General features: G+C 40.8%; 1 protein-coding gene across 1 annotated transcript in view; it reads right to left on the reverse strand.

Moving 5' to 3' along the window:
* The window catches only part of COL4A3 (collagen type IV alpha 3 chain), a 113,254-nt gene that overhangs the window by 20,933 nt on the left and 71,836 nt on the right, over positions 1 to 20,485 (reverse strand). Inside the window, exons 16-26 of the mRNA XM_078854333.1 lie at positions 20,174 to 20,362; positions 16,285 to 16,389; positions 15,052 to 15,149; positions 14,037 to 14,088; positions 13,320 to 13,391; positions 13,014 to 13,100; positions 11,305 to 11,472; positions 9,768 to 9,888; positions 8,251 to 8,385; positions 5,279 to 5,368; positions 2,101 to 2,240 (exon numbers count right to left, since the gene is read on the reverse strand). Coding sequence (XP_078710459.1) covers positions 2,101 to 2,240; positions 5,279 to 5,368; positions 8,251 to 8,385; positions 9,768 to 9,888; positions 11,305 to 11,472; positions 13,014 to 13,100; positions 13,320 to 13,391; positions 14,037 to 14,088; positions 15,052 to 15,149; positions 16,285 to 16,389; positions 20,174 to 20,362 — 1,257 coding nt within the window. The remainder of the gene's footprint in view (positions 1 to 2,100; positions 2,241 to 5,278; positions 5,369 to 8,250; positions 8,386 to 9,767; positions 9,889 to 11,304; positions 11,473 to 13,013; positions 13,101 to 13,319; positions 13,392 to 14,036; positions 14,089 to 15,051; positions 15,150 to 16,284; positions 16,390 to 20,173; positions 20,363 to 20,485) is intronic.

Consider the following 20,485-nt stretch of genomic DNA (forward strand, 5'->3'; position numbering starts at 1 on the left):
TACCCCTCTGATAGAAGAAATTGAAAATCTCAGCTATCTCATGTCAACAGAGGAAACAACCAAGAATGCAGAGAGCTGGGAAAGAAATGAGAGAGAGGATAAAAATCCAACCTGGAGGGCCTTCAGTGCCTCTTGGTCCTGCCACCCCCTTGCACCCTTTAGAGCCAGTATCTCCAGCACATTCAGATGGCCCTGTAAATGGGGGGGAGAGTTTGGAAGAAAAAGAAGAAAAAGCTGCATCACCCTGAATTCAGATCTATACTGGATCCAGAGTTAATGGCTTGCTAGATCTACTATGATTTTACTTGGACCAGATTCTCAGCTGATGTAAACTAGCACAGCTCCCTTAATTTCAATGGTGCTTTGCCAACTCCCATTAGTTGAGGAGCTGGCCTAGTTATTTCTGTTGGAGGATTTGGAGATTCCCTTTTGCTAAAAGCATGTAAAATCTCACCATTTTCCAAAACCAAAGCTCACCTGGAGCTCCTGGTTTTCCACAATCCCCCCTGTTTCCAGCTAGTCCGGGTTCTCCTACAAGTCCTGGTTGACCTGGTGATCCTCTTACCCCTTTTCTTCCCATTTCTCCCGGGGGACCTGGATCACCCTAAGAAGCAGCAGCCAAATACATTTTGGATAAGATTTTAATTAAGTTAAAATGCATATTGAATTAGTAGCCTTCTAAAAAAATCACATGTATTAATGCTGATGTGAATATAATCATGGCTATTTGTTGTGAGATAATCTGCAGACAGAAAATATCAAAGTAGGCATATGACATGTTGCTTCTAAAATTTTATAATGCACCACTGATGGTTTCAAAGAGAGATCTTAGTTTCTGAAACACATGTCCAATGTATTTTAAATATCTCACAAAGCAGTTCCCTGAATCTCTGGCCTCTATTTTCTCCACACACTCAGTATCACCAACACCACATAAACCAGCTAGTGTAAAAGCCAATAAAGTGTAACAGCTCCTGAATATAAAATGGTCACCCTCTGGGGGCCTGGGAATTAATTTCTCCATAATATATAGTTGTACACAAATGTCTAGATGAAGTTTTTTTTTTTAAATTTCCACCTTCCTATGAATTATCTGGTTTAGGCCACTGTCAAAAACAAAAAGAAAAGGAGGACTTGTGGCACCTTAGAGACTAACAAATTTATTGAGCATAAGCTTTTGTGAGCTACAGCTCACTTCATCGGATGCTTATGCTCAAATAAATTTGTTAGTCTCTAAGGTGCCACAAGTCCTCCTTTTCTTTTTGCGAATACAGACCAACACGGCTGCAACTCTGAAACCTGTCAAAAACAAGGCTCTGAAGTAGATGGATAATTGGTCCGACCCAATATAATTAGTATGTTCCTACATATAGGTCCAAGATAATAAGCAATGGTTCCTAGATAGAACAGGCATGGGCATGGTATAAAAATCAAGACACATAGATTGGATGGAATGCCTAAGGTGTAATACAACATACAAGCTGATCCACACATTTCAAATTATCTATGCAGCAAGTAAATAGATTACAATTAATTTGTATTTGAAAACGTGGGTTTTAGCTGCTCATGGACCTAAATATGTGACACTGAATTACAGTCACATGGCCTAACTTTTCTAGAGAAAATTGAACTGTTTTAAAAAGTAACAACTCATGTTTCATCTTGACATTACTACTCCGTCAAAAACTGATAGCACAACTTTAAAATTGTCTTATTTTCTTTAAATGGGATAAATGGATTTCCGAACCACTTGATAATCGTCAGCAAATATTTGTCAGCACCAGTTCTTATTCTCAAAAGGATCAGTCTTCATAAATAAAAATATGAAAATTATTCCAAGAGGTTCCATCTTTTCAAATATGAAACTCCTGGACACAGGGGAACAAAAAACCAACTCATTGATTTCTCCTAAAATGTTGACAGGATAGGATTTCAATATTTCTCATCAACAGCAGATTATTTCCCTACAGTGCTGAATGGGTTAGCTTGCACCATAAAATTTTTCTGCCCTTGCTTATACTTCACATTATTTCATCCACATTCAAAAGGTGCTGCCTATTGTGTCATTACCATAGCTTATCCATTGTCTTCTTGCTGTACCTTTGGTCCTGGTTTTCCTGGAGGCCCAGATGCTGAACTAGCTGGTTCTCCTTTATCACCTGAAAAACCAAGAAGGCCTGGAGGGCCTTGTGCACCAGATGGTCCTGGTAAACCTCGAGATCCTCTCTCCCCTTTAGAACCTGGAGTGATGCAAATATAGGTATCACTCTCAAAAGCATCACCATAACATATCATACTAGATATTTCCTATGCTTTATGGCCTATTAAAGTAAAACAGATAACTGACAGTACAATTTATTTTCTTACATACATATTAAAAGAAATGGTTGCAATTAAAAGTAGTAAGGGAAAACAGCAGAGTTGAGATAGTATAGATTATGAGTTACAGAAGGTACATTGTACTTATTAGCTGCTATCACAAGTAATCTTAACAAGTTCTGTCTTTGTTTAACTTCAGCAAATCAAGACATTTTCCTAATATTTTAATAATAGTTTTGGGAAAATATCCCTGAAATAACTCTTGGATCAATTTTCCAGCATCAGACCTGAAGTCTTTGGGATAATCCCAGAAGAGTTTTCCTATATCATGGCATCCCTCCAGCAATTTCCTGTGAATTTTGTGTCAATCATGTTTTGCAAGATTGGTGTGATGCCCTATACTTTTTTAATGGGTTTGAATTCTGTGGGTGCTAGTTTGTGCCCACTATTAATTGGAGTTGCAGAAATTATAGCAGTTAGACACAACATTAACAACAAGGACAATCAGATAGTCAAATTGCTAAATTGTATTATTTATACCTCCAGTTAATTGCAGGCACACAATTTGAGGCTAAAATGAGGTCTGCTTAAAAAAAATAGTGCATAGAGTAATAAATTTAGCCCAAAGTGTAAAACAAAATTTCTTCTGTAATCTTATATAAATTGGCATAATATCATATATTGTGTCAGTTGACAAAAATACAAAATGATATGAAGAGACCATAAGGACAAGAACAATTAAATTTGAACTTTCAGCCTCACCTTTTGGAGTACAGTAACTTCTCACTTAAAGTCGTCCCGGTTAACATTGTTTTGTTGTTATATTGCTGATCAGAGAACATGCTCGTTTAAAGTTGTGCAATACTCCCTTATAACGTTGTTTGGCAGCCACCTGCTTTGTCCACTGTTTGCGTAAAGAGCAGCCCGTTGCAGCTGGCTGGTGCGGGCTTGGAACTAGGGTGGACTGGCAGCCCCCCTATCAGCTCCCTGCTCCCCTAAGTTCCCTGTGCAGCAGCCACCCAGCAGGCTATCAATTGCTGGGCAATTCAGCTGTCGCTCCCCCGACTGCCATATGCTGCTCTTGCCCTCTGCCTTGGAGTTGCTCCCAATAGCCTCTTGCTTGCTGTGCGCGGGGGTCAGGCGGTCAGGAAGAGGGGTGCTAATATCAGGGTATTCCCCCCCCTGCTCTTGCCCCCCACTCCTTTACCCCATCTCCACAGAGCGGGGGTGGGGTGGGGGACACGACAGGACTCAGGGAGCTTGCGGGCAGCAGCTGCTGTCTCAACTTGCTGATTTACTTTAAAAGGTAGTGTACTTAGAATGGGGTCAGCGTACTTAAAGGGGCAATGCTCTTCTCTCTCTCACACACACGGTGTGTGTCTGTCTCTCTGCCATGCTGTCTCCCCTCCCTCCATTCGTGCTGCCTTGCAGAGTGTGAGGCTACATTAACAACGTGTTACCCTTGAGGGCTGAGCCAAGTGCTAGTTCATCATTTAGCAGTAAGGCATTCCCTGGGCAATATCCCACCCTCTGAGTTCACCACCTCAACCAACCTTCACAATCATCATTGCTGTGTACAGTATATAATTGTTTGTTTAAACTTATACTGTGTGTGTGTATATATACACTCACTCTCTCTCTCTTTCTCTCTCATATATATATATATAAATGAGATCTATATATATATGAGAGAGAAAGAGAGAGAGAGTGAGTGTATTTTGTCTGGCGAAAAAAAATTTCCCTGGAACCTAACCCCCCCTATTTACATGAATTCTTATGGAGAAATTGGATTCGTTTAACATCGTTTCGCTTAAAGTAGCATTTTTCAGGAACATAACTACAATGTTAAGCGAGGAGTTACTGTATCCTGATTTCTGAGAGCTTATTTCTCAACTTGACCATTGCATTTTGCATTAAATTAATTAATTGTAAATTATGTATATTTGTGTGTGTGTGCGTGTGTGGCGGGGGGGCTCCCAAAACCCTCCTGGGTTCTTGAGCATGAGTTCTTTAGCCAGCCTCTTCCTCTTCCACAGCAGCCCAAACACCAGCACTCTGCAGCTAAATCCGAGCTGCTCCTCATCAGTGCTCAGAGTGGACTCTCAAGCTTCTCTCTCCCACTTTATAGGTCTCTAAACACACTTGAGAGAATGATTTGTGCTTTCACTCCAAGCAGGAGTTCCCTCAGAGAGACCCATGAACACGTGGCTGGCATGTGACTATGATAAAATATGATATGTCAAGGTAAGACTAGCAGTAGTACTGCTACATATCAGCCCAATTCTAACTGCGTTCTCCAGAAACACTGTACAGGTCCTGTATGGCACTTCTAGTCTCCACCCACGCAGAGACATCATGCTTTCCTTCTCATCTCAGAAAAGTCAATTGGGGAAAAAAAGGAATAGCAGGAGCCTCATCTGAGCCAGATTGTATTTCTGTTGCTATAACAATATCTAATAGAATCTTGGCACATCTTTCACAACTGACGAAAATAGTAAATGAACGCACAAAAAGAAATTTGCAAAATAACATTATTTAGCTGGATTTGAAACTTGTTTGCAAGTTGATCAATCTCATTTTACTACGTTTACATGGTATCCCAAAATATTAATAGTATCTTCAATCCCCATAAGGAAGTTAACCACAGTTGTATAAGAGCAGGTTTTAGTTACTGTTTTAGTTAAAACAGCTAAGTTAAGTTAAAATACTATTCAGTAAATTTATTACAAGATTGCATGCTGAGTACATATGTAGCACTAACTTTAGTATAATCATGTTCGATATTTACAGATATAGAGCTCAATCCTTGCTGATTCGACTAGTCCCAATAAGGTTGATAGGTACTTCAGGGGGTAAAGATTACTTGTCTGAATAGGTACTGCAGGATTGTGCCCACAGTAAGTGTACAGCTATTTCTATTTAGTATATGAATTTGTAACAAGATTTTATAAAGAATCACCTGGCATTCCCATATCACCTCTGTCTCCTGGAGGTCCTGGTAATCCTTGTCTTCCAGGAAATCCTGGCAGACCTACAACTCCTTTGGGACCTGTAAGATGACAAAGTATCAACATTGTCTCAACATGTGTGCCTCAGATTTAGGCTGCTTAGTACACTTATCATGAGCACAAAGTATCCATTCCCATGCTCATTGCCATGGCATCTCAGAAGTGTTTAAATCAATTGGTAGTCTAAATATAATTTCTTCCTCTGCCCAGCACAGTTACAGATTTTTCATTACTTTTATTATTTTTGGAAGCCCTGGCAAAGAAATGGGCCTTGTATTTCAGCCTGGAGACTGTCAGATTTGCAGCAATTCTTAGTTCCTGTGGCTGGCAGTTCCACAGCTGTGATATCCCAAGTCTAGACCATTGGGGACTTCATAGATATAGATTAAGATTTTGTTTTGCTTTGGATTTTTCTTCCCTTGTAGGTCTGAGACTGGTGAACTTCTGAGCACATTGCAAGGACCTACACTGTCTATCCACCAAGTGCTTTGTAATAGGATTAGAGAGGATTTGAGGTTTTTTTGTGTGGTTTGTGGAGTTTCTTCCTGACCTTTTCTTGTGTCAGTGTGGATACATTTCAGTTTGGTGACTTTTTAATTTAATATCATTTAGAATTGCCACCTATATGCCTAATTTCTCTGATAGACAAGATGCATACATAGGCTGGTTCCGCTGCATATACAGATAAGTGAGGTTTGGTTCTGCTCTACATGAGACATTAAAATAGGGACAGAGCTGGAGCACCAGCACTCTTTCTTGCTAGTTATTGCTTTTTCCTGTTACTGGTACTGGCCTCTTCCTGTTGCCTACTTGGTCTGTCAATAATGATATCTAACATGGACTGTTTCTCTCCTGGTGTGGGCTATTTGTGTGAGCACAAGCCCAGATATATTTTTACTTACTTAATCAAGTTTTATATGATGATTTCTAAGAAGAAATAATCTCAAAGACACAGCTAAAAAGAACACATGGTGATGCAGCATGGCATCAAAGTTTTATCCGCATGAGCCTGAAAAGACTGTGCTACTCATACGTAGCACACCCACAACTGAGTTAATAACTACGTCATCTCAATCCAGGCTCAATAAACCCTTTTCAGTACACCATCCCACATCATCATGTATCGGGAGAGAAGAATTGTAATTAAAATAAGAAACTTCTAAAGTATCTAAAATAGCTTTTCTATCAATCTTAATGCCACAATACTTTTAGCAGTTTCAATTACCATTGAAGTTACAATTGCTTTATGCCACTGGGAAACCAGTGGATTCCGAACTTCTCTTCAATAGTACAAAGCACCCATTTCTAGTGCTGCTGGCTTATGAGATATTTGGATCTTAGACTTGTCATTGGTTCAGGACTTAATATTGCTTGTCCTGTATAACAAACCCATGTAATTTGGTGGAATTCCACATCTGGGAAGAAAGAAGGAAACATTTGGGGAGCAGATTTTTTTTTTTTAAATTAGCAGCTTTTTGAAGCTGCTCATAGTTTCGGAAAGCTTGAAATAATCACAGTCGAGGTAGATTAACAGAGAGAGTTTAGGTTAAGTAATCATATTATTATTATTATTATTATTTATTTTATAATAACCTTAAAACTTTGGTTTTCCACTCCTCTGTGTGGTTACCACCATCTCTACAGTCTATGTGGTACTGTGAACATGCTGCTTTTAATTTTCATAGCAGATACTGCATACCTGGCAGACCTGATACTCCTGATGTCCCATCAAGCCCTGCTGATCCTTGTATACCTTTATCTCCTCTTTCTCCTTTCAGACCTGTTCTTCCTGGAAATCCTATAGCAGCAATTGTATGGAATAGCATTAAAACCAGTAGCTCATAATAGCATTAAATCATCTCTTAAAAGCAATGGAAAAAGAAAAATGGAGCCTGAAGTGATTAATTTGGAGTTATCCTCTTACAAGCAAACACATTACAAAATACAAGGGCTTTCTATTAAAGTTTCTGGTATTTCTCATATAGAATTAAAAAAGAAAGTATCTGAACATCTATAACACCACAAGCCTGATTATAAAGGTTAAGTGTATGCAACTTGCGTGCAGATATGTGCATGGTGCCTCACCTATGAGAGCAAATACCAGTGTACATCTGCAAATCAGGTATTTGTGAGCACATTCAATCTGTTCGCTCACAAATATCCAATTGGTAGGCACACGTAAGTCTGCAAATGCATCCATACCAAAAGTTCATGACTAAACTTCATACATTATTGACATGACAGCATATCACACCTGATGTGACATCACACTGATATTACTTTTTAGGAATATAGATTGTAATAAGTAATTAAAAAGAGAAAATGAATATTTTTAATATGTGCTGTAAAAAAATAACCCATAAGCCTCCCTCTGCTGTTCAGCAATCAGATGTTTAAAAATGGTACAGAATAATCTGGGCATTCCGGTCAGCTTCTTTCATGAGTAAGAGCAGGGGTTCTCAAACTTCAGTGAACCATAATCCCCTTCTGACAATCAAAATTACTACACAACCCTGCGGGGGAGGAGGGGGGGGAATCAAAGCCTGAGCCCGCCAGAGCCCTTCTGCCCTGGGTGGTGGGGCCAAAGCCAAAGCCTGAGCTCCACTGTCTTGGGCGGGGGGTGGGGTGGGGGTGGGGGGAGGGTGGCCAAAGCCCGAGCCCCACTGCCCTGGATGGGGAAGCCAAAGTTCAAGGGCTTCAGCCTCAGGCAGGGAGCCTGTAACGTGAACCCAACCACACAGGTCTGAAGCCCTCTGGCTCCAACTTTGGCCCTGGGCGCTGGGGCTTGGGCTTTGGCCCTGGGCCCCAGAAAATTTAAGTCAGTCCTGGTGACCCACAAGCTGTGGGTGGCCAGGCTGTTTGAATTGTAATTTGGATTATTTGTCTCTAACTGTTTTCAAATTAAATAGAAAAAAAGATGTACCTGTTGATCCTGGTTCTCCTTTATCCCCAGTATTCCCTGTGGTCTCTGATGGTCCAGGAAATCCTTTATCACCTAGTTCACCTTTTGCTCCTAAAAACCCCTTTCTTCCCTTCAATCCTGGAAGGCCAGGAGAACCTGCAAAGCAATATAAATGAAATATGCGGAGGAAACATGACTAGCAGATAGTAAATGGAAAAGGAACAAAAATATACTACTATTTTCAAGGACGACTGTATGTGACTATGCTAAAGCAGCAGAAGAACCAGCTTCTTAAAAGCAGCAGTCTTCAACAAGACTTCTTTTTTCACCCTCAGCTGAGAGGACAAAGGCAACTTGGTTTCTTCCATTCCCACTATTACAAGGAAATAGCAGGACGCCAGAGGCCTGATCATTCCATCATCTGCACATGTGAAATTCCCACTGGCTTTAATTGGAGTTGCCTGTGTGCAAGTGCTTCGCTAACTAAATGATGTTATTTATATCATCATTTAAGCAAAGAATGGATTCATGGTGAACTGTTTAATGAGACTGCTGAGGTGAAATTAGCATGCCCACACCAGAAATAATCCACACATTGTGTAAATTAAAAAACTCTCATATGAAGAGAGATTGAAAAGATTGGGATTGTTTATTTTAGGAAGGAGACGAATAAAAGGGACTTGATAACAGTATTTTAAAAAGTGGATGGTCTAGAGAAGGTAGGTGAGGAACTTCTGTTCTCCTCATCTAGTAACACAAAAACAAGAGGACATTCAATGAAATTGAAAGGTTTCAAATTCAAAATTGATAGAAGGAAATACTTTTTCACCCAATTTATAAGTGGACTGTGGAACTCATTAAGGCCAAGAATTGAGCAAGATTCAAAGATTGGACATTTATCTACATAAGAAGGCATAGGTGCCGACTCCATGGGTGCTCCAACCCTGGAGCACCCATGAAAAAAAAATTCTTGGGTGCTTAGCACCCACCAGCAGCCAGCTCCTCCCCCTCGAGTGCCTCCCACCCAGCGGCACCCTGCCAGTCAACTCCTCCCCTTCCAGCTGTTCCACAGCATACAGGAGGTGCTGGGGGCAGAGGGAGGAGCTGGGAGAGGGCACGCTCGGGGGAGGGGGTGGAACTGGGCGGGAAGAGGTGGAGTGGGGGCAGAGCGGGGGTGGGGCCTGGGACAGAGTGGGAGTTGAGCACCTGTAGTGCAAGGAGGAAGCCAGCACCTGTGTAACAAGGATATTCAGAGTTATAATAGTTAATGCTAAGAAAAAGCATTCTGGAAGGGATAAAAATATCACATTTCAAGTTTTAAGTAATCTCTAACTATTAGGGATAAGGATTAGACCTTCCTGGGGGCAGATTATACCACATTTGCCTAGTCTGGGGTTTCTTGCATCTTCTTCTGAAGCATATGATTCAAGCCAGTGTGGGTAACAAGATCCTGGATTAAACAGACCACATGTCTGATCTACTATGGCAATTCATATGTTCTTAAATAATTAGATAAGGTAAATATTATAGTAACTCACCTCTGTTTCCTGGAATGCCTGGGTATCCAAAGACACCGGGATGTCCAGGAATTCCTAAATTGCCCATTATACCTTGTTCTCCTCTTTGGCCTGGGGAAATGGAGAAATATAAAGCATGTTTCTGAAGTGTTTGATTAGTAAAGTGTTCCCAGAACATTAGTTTTGAAAAATAAATGTTTGTAAATATGTATGTATGTATGTAATTTTGTGGCTAATTACTTGTAGTGATATGTGGTATATAAATGCCTAACTATGTAATCACTTTCTCTTTTATTTTTAATTATTTTCTCATTTACTTAACATTCTTTAGGACCCAGTCTTGCAATCCTTAGTAATGTGAGTAGCCCCTACATGTATAATATCCCCAAATGTTACTCATGTGAGTAAGGATTGCAGCATCTGACCCTTGGCTTTTAACAGACTATATTTAATGAGATTATCTACAGACACACTATATTTCTATAATTAATTGTATGGGTTGTATTTTACAAAAGATATGCATAATATACTGGGCATTGAAAAATGAAGGATTTAGTTTTTGGCTGTAAATAAGGAACAGTGCACACTTAAGTGCACTTAAGTGACTTCTTCCTTTCTCCTCACAAATTTTAAAACTATTAAGAACATATTCCTTTACAACTATGGGGATGCCCATTCCAAGAAACAGGGGAAGCTCTGGCTAACCCTTGGAGGGAGACAATTATGTCTTTATAAATCCATGCATCAGAGTCAGTATTTGAACATGTTAAGGTAAACAGACAAATAATGGATTTCCCTTCACTGTACTGCAATTAAGATAAAATAAAGAAGATGGCATTTACAGAAATAAGTTTTATAAGGCAAAGGGGGCCTCTACCACAGCAGAAGTCAGAAAGAAGGACATACATTAGATGAAAAGCTAAACAGATAGGGAGAATTTCTGTAAAACAGAAACTGTTTCTGGTACAAGGGGATGTGCCAGCAGAAAGTTAGGCTTGGCAGCATCAATATTTCAATAATTAGCAGCATACTGAATTTACAGACTGCACAAGAAGTTTTGGATTACTTCCTGGGAAGATGGAGGAACATAGTGAGCAGGAGGAGTCCTGGAACCTCCTTTCGGCCAAGAAGCACTGTATTGGAGCCTCCAGACATTTTGTATCAAGGACTGCTGATCAGTCTGGGCAGAACACACTATCATTTGTTTTCTGTATAAATCACACCACCATCCAGAAGCATAGCTGTCAGAGTATCATAGAATATCAGGGTTGGAAGGGATGTCAGGAGGTCATCTAGTCCAAGCCCCTGCTCAAAGCAGGACCCATCCCCAATTTTCACCCCAGATCCCTAAATGGCCCCCTCAAGGATTGAACTCACAACCCTGAGTTTAGCAGGCCAATGCTCAAACCACTGAGCTATCCATCCCTTCTCCCGCCCGCCCCCAGTACAGTAGCTCTGACTGTACTGGGAGGAACCATTCTTCTGTTTCTAGGTGGAAGAAAATGATAGCCAAGTTACAACAAAAGGTGGTATAAACATGTATCTGGAAAATCCTTACCTGGTGCACCTGGTATTCCTGGGCTGCCAGGCTCACCCTTGAGACCAGGTGAGCCTGCGTCTCCTTGGCGACCTGGCAATCCAGGCAGCCCAAACTCTCCAGGGAATCCTGAGACATCCAAGCCTGGAATACCGGGGTCTCCTTTTGATCCAACTGAACCTCTTTCTCCTAAGAAAACAAATATGTGTCATACAGTAAATATATGTAATTTCCTGTGAAGAAAACCACACCAGACTGGGTCCTGTAGTCATGCCTGTGAAATTTGGCTAGCAGGGCGGCTGGCAGAGAGGCGTGGCAAGCGGCCAGCAGGGCAGCTGGCGGAGAGGCGTGGCAAGCGGCCAGCAGGGCAGCTGGTGGAGAAGGCCAGAGCAGAGCCCCATAGAGGCGTGGCAATCGGCAGTTGGGGCGACGAGCGAGTGGCTGAGCAGCGCAGCATGTAAGGTGCCTCCTTACCCCGCACTGCCTTCCACACAGAGTGGGAGGTGAACTTTGCAGATGAACTTCTGAACTCTGGGGCCACACTGGCCAAGGACAGCAACTGTGAGTGGGGTACAGAGAAGGGACAGGCACATTAAAGGGTCTTTTGGGTTGCTGGATTAAGACCCTGAGCGGAAAAGGACACTTCCCAACTTACTTGGGGGTGGGTCTTTTGTTCATGATTTGTGTTTATGAACCCTAGTTGTGGTGTTTTCCCAAATTAATGCTGAGTTAATTCCCTCCTTTTATTAAAAGTTTTTGCAACATTCAGACTCTGTGCTTAGAAGAGGGGATGCATTGCCTCTTAGAGGCGCCCGGGGGTGGTGTGTAATTGTCCCAGGTCACTGGCTGGGGGTTCAGCCGGTTTTGTGTTGTATTGTTGAAAAGGAACCCCTAGATATTGAACCCGGCCCTTGTTGCTGCTGGCTCCACCTGGCAGAAGGATTACACTAGATCAAAAAAATAATTGCGATTAATAGCAGTTTTAATCGCACTGTTAAACAATAGTAGAATACCAAGTTAAATTTATTATAAATATTTGTGGATGTTTTTCTACATTTTCAAATATATTTATTTCAGTTACAACACAGAATATAAAATGTAGAGTGCTCACTTTATATTATTACTTTTTATTACAAATATTGGCACTGTAAAAAAAGAAACAAAAGAAATAGTATTTTTCAATTCACCTCACACAAGTACTGTAGTACAATATCTTTATCGTGAAAGTGCAACTTACAAATGTAGATTTTTTTTCCACATTACTGCACTCAAAAACAAAATAATGTAAAACTTTACAGCCTACATGTCCACTCAGTCCTACTTCTTGTTCAACTAATCACTATGACAAACAAGTTTGTTTACATTTACAGGAAATAATGCTACCCACTTTTAATTTACGTCACTGGAAACTGAGAACAGGCGTTTGCATGGCACTGTTGTAGCTGGCATTGCAAGGTATTTACATGCCAGATATGCTAAGCATTCATATGCCCCTTCATGCTTCGACTTGTAGTTGTTAAGGTCTGGCTATGGAGATGATATTGCAGGATTGCGGCCTTTAACTGGTCTAATATTTTCTGCATAGTATTACATCAAATATCCGTAAGACCTTTTCATCATCATTTAGGCAACTGTAGGGTAAAAATAAAACCAAACCCCACTCAATCAACTATATATCAGGCAGATCTGGCAGGTATTCCTACCTTGTTGGCCTGTTAATCCACATGCACCTGGGAGACCTTGTGGGCCAATAAGACAATCACCAAGCTTCCCTGGAAGTCCCTTTTCTCCGGGAGCTCCGGGACAGCCAGGTTCTCCTAAGAAAGAGAAAATATTAAATTAATTATGACTTGAATTTTTGTAGGTGGACAATAAGCTTGTCCTTTCCCCCATTCTCTTAGAGCCTCGCTCAACAAAATGGTTGTAAGGTAAAGAGTTCCTTGGCTGTTTTTTGTAATGACAGCACCTCTTGGCCCATCAGCACTGTTACGTCCTGGGAATCCTGGTAGACCTGGAAATCCTCTGTCACCTTTTACCCCTGGAAAGCCATCTTCTCCTGGGGAACCTAATCCACCCTGTTGGCCAGGAATAATTAATCCGGGGTCTCCCTAAAACAGAGGAAAAACATAAATGCAGAATGTATATTACATTTTGTAAATCTGAAAATATGACTCTCTCTGTCCTGTCAGTAGTTCATGTTTTCTGTCAAATTATTATCTCCACTCCCAGGGGATCTTTCACATTTATGTCAAAGCACTGAAAATACATTTCTCCCCTCCCCACCAAACACCCCTTTACATCTCTTGCTCTTGAAAGCCTGTATGTTTTAGTATTATTCTTCTACATGAGCACTGGACAGGGTTTCCCCACACAGCTGGAAGAATCATTGTTGAATACAAGGTAGTCCTTTCCTTGCTGTCTGCCTCTGCAGCTCTCAGATATCCTGCTGCACCTGTACTTCAGACAACTCAAGTATCTGTCAGCTGCTTGAAATCCATTTGAGTTCTACACTTGCTTCACATTACCCAGCATTCATAGTGTAGACTAAATATATATTTAAATAATGGGCCAGCAAACCAAGCAATCTTATTTAGTATTAGTCCTGCCACTAACAGAGAATGAAAACAAGGTTCAGTACATGGGTCAGCACTCAGACACCATGCCTCAGAAATACCCTGACATATGTTAGGTGAGTCTGTTTTCTTCAAAAAGAAAATTCTATGTAAGAAAAATTCCGGACAGGAAAGTCTGACCTGCTCTTTTTGACAATCTGCCTGAATTGCTTTGGACTGGCTTTCAAAGAAGCTGGTAAAATCAACAATTAATTAATTATTATTATTACTCTCACTACAGAGCCTACAAGCCCTAGTCATGGCCCAGGACCCCACTGTGCTAGATGCTGTACAAACACAAAAGAAAAGGGCAGTCCCTGCCCCAGAGAGTTAAATCACATCCAGAGGAACACAGTTTATATGCAATTACTGATTGTGTATTTGGATCACAAAGGCCTTTCTGAAGGCTGCCATAAACCGAAGTGAGCCCTTTATTACTGTGGCAGATGGAACCTTGCTGACTAGTTCCATACCTGGACATTTTATGGGCTGTGTGTGTTACCTTTTAATCTTTTACATTCAGTTTAGGTGACTTTTTAAGCAAGCAAACAGATAATCAGAGTCGTCAGCAAAATAGGGCCAAGCAGAAAAGACAGAACGCAATTCTGAAGCAAAGAAATGTGTTTTATTTTAGTAAAAACAACACTTTGGGGGCTTGATGACACAGCAAACAGCAAAGCCCTAAACTCACAAATGATGTCAGTAGCTGAGCTCTCATTTATCTGCATTTTTGATTACAGCTATGGCCTCTGACTTTTTTTTTTTTTTTAAGGTCCTGATTTAGGAGAGCACTTAAGCATATGATTGACATTAAGCATGTGCTTAAGTCCTATTTAGCTGAGTGGGATGTAAGCATGTTTTTAATTGCTGTTCCTAAACAGTGATGCTTTCAGGAACTGTGGCCCTGATTACTCGGTGCAGGTGATGGAAAATCCTATTTGTCCCCTAAAAACAACCTCCAGTATAACCTGAAATTTGGGGCTTTTGAAATGTGGATTTCATTTTTATGGTTTGAGCCCCCGCCCCTATGTGGATAGTTTGCACAATTAGAAACTAAATCCTGTGCTCCTTAGACCTCTCATTTGCTTAATTTGTTTGGAAACATGCTTGCTGACAAGCAGCCCTGATTAAGCTTGGGTTGTGTTTCTAATCAAACCTTTTCTCCTGGGTATCCAGACTGTCCCGGCAAGCCTGGTTCTCCTGCCTTTCCTGGCAAACCTGGTAATCCTTTAGATCCTCGAAGACCTTTATTTCCTGCAAAGCAAACCAAATAGCAGGTAAAAACACCCTGCTTATCCATCTATTTTGCTGAATGAGCACACAGAGATTTTTACTTTCTTGTTCATGAGGCTCTGACTTTTGTAACTACTAGTATAAGTTATGTGAATTGCTGTCAGCCTTCTGATTCCAGAGTTGAATTAGCACCCACTATAACCTGTTCACCTTGGTATTCATTCAAACATTGACTGTTGTACTGCCTAGTTTTAGGGCTCGTTTAATTAACTCTCTTTTAGTTGCCTTTACAAGTTGATATGATGCGAGGTAGAAAAGGACTAGAGTCATTTTGCCCAATTTCTGTTTGCTCTCATCTAATTTTAAATGGGGCATTTCTATGGTCAATTTCTTGGTCACTCACTACAGAAAGTGGCACAGTTATGATTTCAGTATCAATGTTCTGGATCGGTTTTCTTTAACTCTGAGGGGGGAACGCAAAGGACCAGTCGTCTAATATTTCTGGAATGGTATCTGGAGACATTTTAGAAGTGGGGCTTACATTTGCAGGAGGACTAAATTCATGGTACTCAAAACACCTTCTATTCCCTTTACCAAGAGAGCTGGTATGGCATGAACATAACTATATACCTTATAACTAAAGCATTGGTACTTACAAAGGCCCTATCACTGTAATGTATAAGCACCTCAGCGATACAATAGTATTAGCCATCACTGTAGTATCTAAGCGCTGCACAGAGAAATTAGATCTGTGTGGCAAGTGTTTTAGTGGACCTCAGAGAGTCTTCTCCCTCTCCTTATAGGAAGTTTTCCTTGAAGTACATTATATGTTCGGTGTGTCTCTATATGCATTTTCAAGATGTTATAGTAATGCAAATTGTCCAGCTAAATCCTCGTGCACTTCTTTCCAAACATACTCCATTTTCTCAGTTCTGATGCCTGACTTTTGGAAAATAGATAAAAATAATATTTTTTATTTGCAATGTACATGCTTTAATGTAGACCACTGTATGGATGCTGTAATACAGACCCTTTCAAGAGTTATTTGCCTGAACTGTGTATGGGTTAAAACAGTTTTTCTGTCAGTCTCTCAAATGATTTTATTCTCAAAAACAACTAATAAAGAATTATAAAAAACCATAAAGGAGAATTCTACCTTTTGGACCAGGATCTCCAGGAAATACAGTCCCTGAAAATCCTGGAGCACCGTCAGACCCAGGTAATCCCAAATCACCACGTTTTCCTCTAGATCCAACATTACCTACCAGAAGAAAACAAACTCTCAGATATTTTGCCATAGATCTTCTGCATTTAGCAATTTGGTGTTTGCCACCTTACCATTCCCCATAATGATGTCGTAATCAGTTGGTTCATTAGAACTCAGACACCATTTCTACTCCTACTTTGTCAAGGTCAGACTTGACAAAGCCCTGGCTGGGATGATTTAAGTTGGGGACTGGTCCTGCTTTGAGCAGGGGGTTGGACTAGATGACCTCCTGAAGTCCCTTCTAACTCTGATATTCTATGATATTCTATGATTCCTCATTCTAACACTTTCTTCCAGGTGATTTTTTTCCAGATAAAATGCTAAACGTCAATCACAGGGGCATAAGTCTACAAGTAAGGCATATGCAATGCCTTCTGTATGTGCACAGGTCTGGGATGCATGTGTGTAGCTATGTGCATATACAAATCTTTGACTTGCATGTTCATATTGACCACACACGAACATGCATTGTGTGTGTGTGTGGGGGGAAAGGGGATAAGACAAGCAGGCTGTATAGCTCTATCTCAGCCGAGGAGTCCCCTATGCTGTTTAGGGGCTGCTTTAAGGTCCCTTTGTGCCAGGGGAGCAATGCAAAGGGACTTTAAGATGGACAAGAATCTGTCCCCACAGTCTTTGAAATCATTTTGTGTAACCTATAAAACATAACATTTTATATAAAAATGTAACAGTGGACTAAAACCCGCAGCAACAGTATAGAACTATGTTACATAACACTTAAAACAAAAAGAAGTCAGAAGCTTTGTTACAAATCTGTTCTTTCCAGCAAGCTCAGAAACAGTGGGTGAGGTTCTATGCTATGCTTCTTTACGGGGTAGCACAGAACTCCCAGTCCAGGGTATGGTGGTGGAGGTGGGATGGCCAAAAGTGCCTTTAAGCCACCTTTGAGCCCTCTCAATTACTGCCTTCTCCGAGGGCTGGAGCAGCCTCAGTGTAATTCAGACAGTGTTGGGAACCATTCTAAATTATAGCAGTCTCCCCAGGCTGCCTTATGAATGGCAACACTGCCCAGAATCTCCACAGCACTAAGTGTTCCAGACGCCCCCCAGAATGTTCTTCCTGCCCCCATCTATGCCCCCTACACCAGGGCTTGCAAAGGGATCCTCGGAAGGCAATCTTATGGCTGTCTCTACAGTGCGGAGGGAATTCACTCAGATGGACCCAGAACTTTTAGGGTCCGTGTACACTCCTTTGGCCCTTTTACTCAGCATAAAGAAACCAGAGTGTGGGTTAAAATTTCATGCAGATTAGTTTTATTGCATTTAACCTAGAAGATGCTCTCACCCATTGCTCCTGGGGGTCCTGGTAAACCCTGTGGCCCCCGAGGTCCTGGTGGTCCAGGTATTGGATTTACTGCACTAAGTTCTCCTTCAGGACCTTCAGAAAGTATATATAACAAAAGGTTAAGGAGGTTTGTGGAGATATAGTGTGTGCTCTTGTGCTTTTTAAAACAATATTCATAGAAAATTGTGTTCAGTTAAAAATACTGTATTGCACAGTTTCGAAGCTCCAACAAACCCATAGAAATGAGCTACATAACAATTAAAGAGAGAGTATTTTACTGCTGCCAAAAAATCGCCTAGACACTTCTTTAAATATTAGAAAGTATGGAATTGTGCACCAGGAGGACACAGCAAAGGAAGCGTGCAGGCAATACGATATCTTACAGATACTTAACCCTCAGATCTATTCCAAAAAGATCTAAAGTGTCTCTCTGGCTGCATTGATTCTGAAACCTCCAGGAATAATCCCAGGTTTGTCTTCAAGATTTCAAGCCAACAAATAAGAGTTATCATCAGCATGGATGTTGAAGTCCACCAGGACAATAAATGAAAAAGCCAATGAAAGACCAAAAGAGACTCATTTAGACTGGGTAGGACTCATGATGTGACAGTCTGTACACTACAAGGATTCCCAAATGTATCTTATCCCCAGGATCAACAATCAAATTGATACAATTAAATATTTTCATTTTTGGGAGGGGAAACCTATGCCTGATACAGTCAAAGTGTCTTCTGGACATCAACTAGCACCAATGACTACTAAATCGTTTTACTGCTAGGGTCCTGTGAGTCTAGTGTCTATTAGCTTCTCTCAGAAACCTTGACTATCTTTCTATTGTAAACTACTTTGCATTCTTCCAAATCACATCATTTGCAACCATACAGGTCAGTTCATCAGTGTGTTTAAATGAAAGTCAAACACTTTAAAAAGGGAAGCTAGTGATAAGATATAAAGTTACAAACCAATTGCTCCAGGTAATCCAGGCAAACCAGATATTCCCTTAGTGCCTTTGGGACCTGTCATTCCTTGTGGTCCATATCCTGGTGGTCCAGTGAGCCCCATTTCTCCAGGAAGACCTGGGTTTCCAGGAAGTCCTGATAACCCTCTGTCCCCTTTCAAACCATCCAGTCCCTATTAATAATGAGACACATTTGCATAGTGTGCATTGCTTATTTTTCCATGTTAGTTCCAGCAGCAACAAGTTTTGATACATTGGACTGATTATGGTCTCACACTATTTTAACAAAAGAATAACTCCATCATCTTAAGCAAAGTACTCCTGACTTACATAGTGTGAGATACAAAATTGTTTGATTATTGTATCCTTATCTAATCCTGTGCCTTTGTGAGATCCTAAAAGAAAACGCTGCAATAATACAGAAGATATCTGCCCATTCTGGGATACTGCCTTCTGATCCTCCCAGGGAACCTACTTCTTCCAATCCAAATTCTTAGAGACATTCCAGCAGCTAAAACTAATGAAGAGGACCTTTAATGCTCCAATTTATGGAGATGTAACAGAGACCATAAAAATGATTTGATCAGTACTTTGATTTGACCAAATTTGCCCATGTATAATGGAAGCTGCGCACACAATTCCATGCAAATTGCAAATGAGTAAGTGTAATCAAAACTTTACCACTTTGCCACCATTTTAAGCCACACAAAAAACACTAGACAAACATTATATAAAACATTAGACAAAAATATAAATTTCTGTCCTATGGGAAATTCTGGTATTTTAATATTGTTGTCCAAATTGGGATGAAAAGTTGAAATATCAACATTTTTTACAGAACAAAAAGTGCTGAAAAAGTTTGATTCCCCTAACCCTTGTAGCTACAGAGCAATCAGCGTCAATGCCTGGATATTTTTTATGATGTATACATTTAAAGACCAGAAGGGACCGTTTGATTCTCCTGCAAAACACACACCATAGAATATTACCCAGTAACTCCTGCATCAAGGCTATATCCTTGGTTGCATTAGAGCAGGGGTTCTCAACATTTTCTTTCTGAGGCCCACCCAACATGCTATAAAATCTCCATGGCCCACATGTGCCACAATAGCTGATTTTCTGCATATGAAAGCCAGGACTGGCATTGGGGGATAGTAAGCAGGGCAATTGCCAGGGGGCCTGCAAAGCTACACTGCTCAGGCTTTGACTTAAGCCCTGGGTAGTGGAGCTCAGGGCCCCAGGCTTCAGCCCCATGTGGTGGGGCTTTGGCTTTTTGCCTCGGGCCCAAGTGAGTCTAATGTTGGCCCTGCTTGGTAGACCCCCTGAAACCTGCTCGCTGCCCCCTAGGGGTCCCGGACCCCTGGTTGAGAACTACTGGGTTAGAGCATGTTTAAGTTTACTTAGCTATCTTTACAGATGTTACAGTGTTTTAATTCTAACGAATAGGGCCGTGCAATGTACAATTGTTTACTTAGCTTTCTATTAATTCTATAATAATTAAAAATAATGTATACCAACCCGTTCGCCTTTAGAACCTTTTGAGCCTTTTGAACCATGTTTTTTGTGCAATCCATCTGAACCTTTCTTCCCTGGATTTCCTGTGATCCCTGGATCTCCTCTGTTTCCTTTTTGCCCTTCTGGATACACATATCCTGGTTCACCTTTTGGTCCTTTAAGTCCTTGATCTCCTGGAAAACCTGGAAGTCCCTAGGACACAGCAGTTAAGAATTTCCATGTTAGATTTATGTCAAGTCATTTTTTTTATATCAACACTAAGTGATTAAGTTTCTTTCTTTCTTAGGCAATTCTTTAGAGGGTCCCAGGATTTTA

The sequence above is a fragment of the Lepidochelys kempii genome, chromosome 9, assembly GCF_965140285.1.
Source record: "Lepidochelys kempii isolate rLepKem1 chromosome 9, rLepKem1.hap1, whole genome shotgun sequence".
In the NCBI taxonomy this organism is placed as follows: domain Eukaryota; kingdom Metazoa; phylum Chordata; order Testudines; family Cheloniidae; genus Lepidochelys; species Lepidochelys kempii.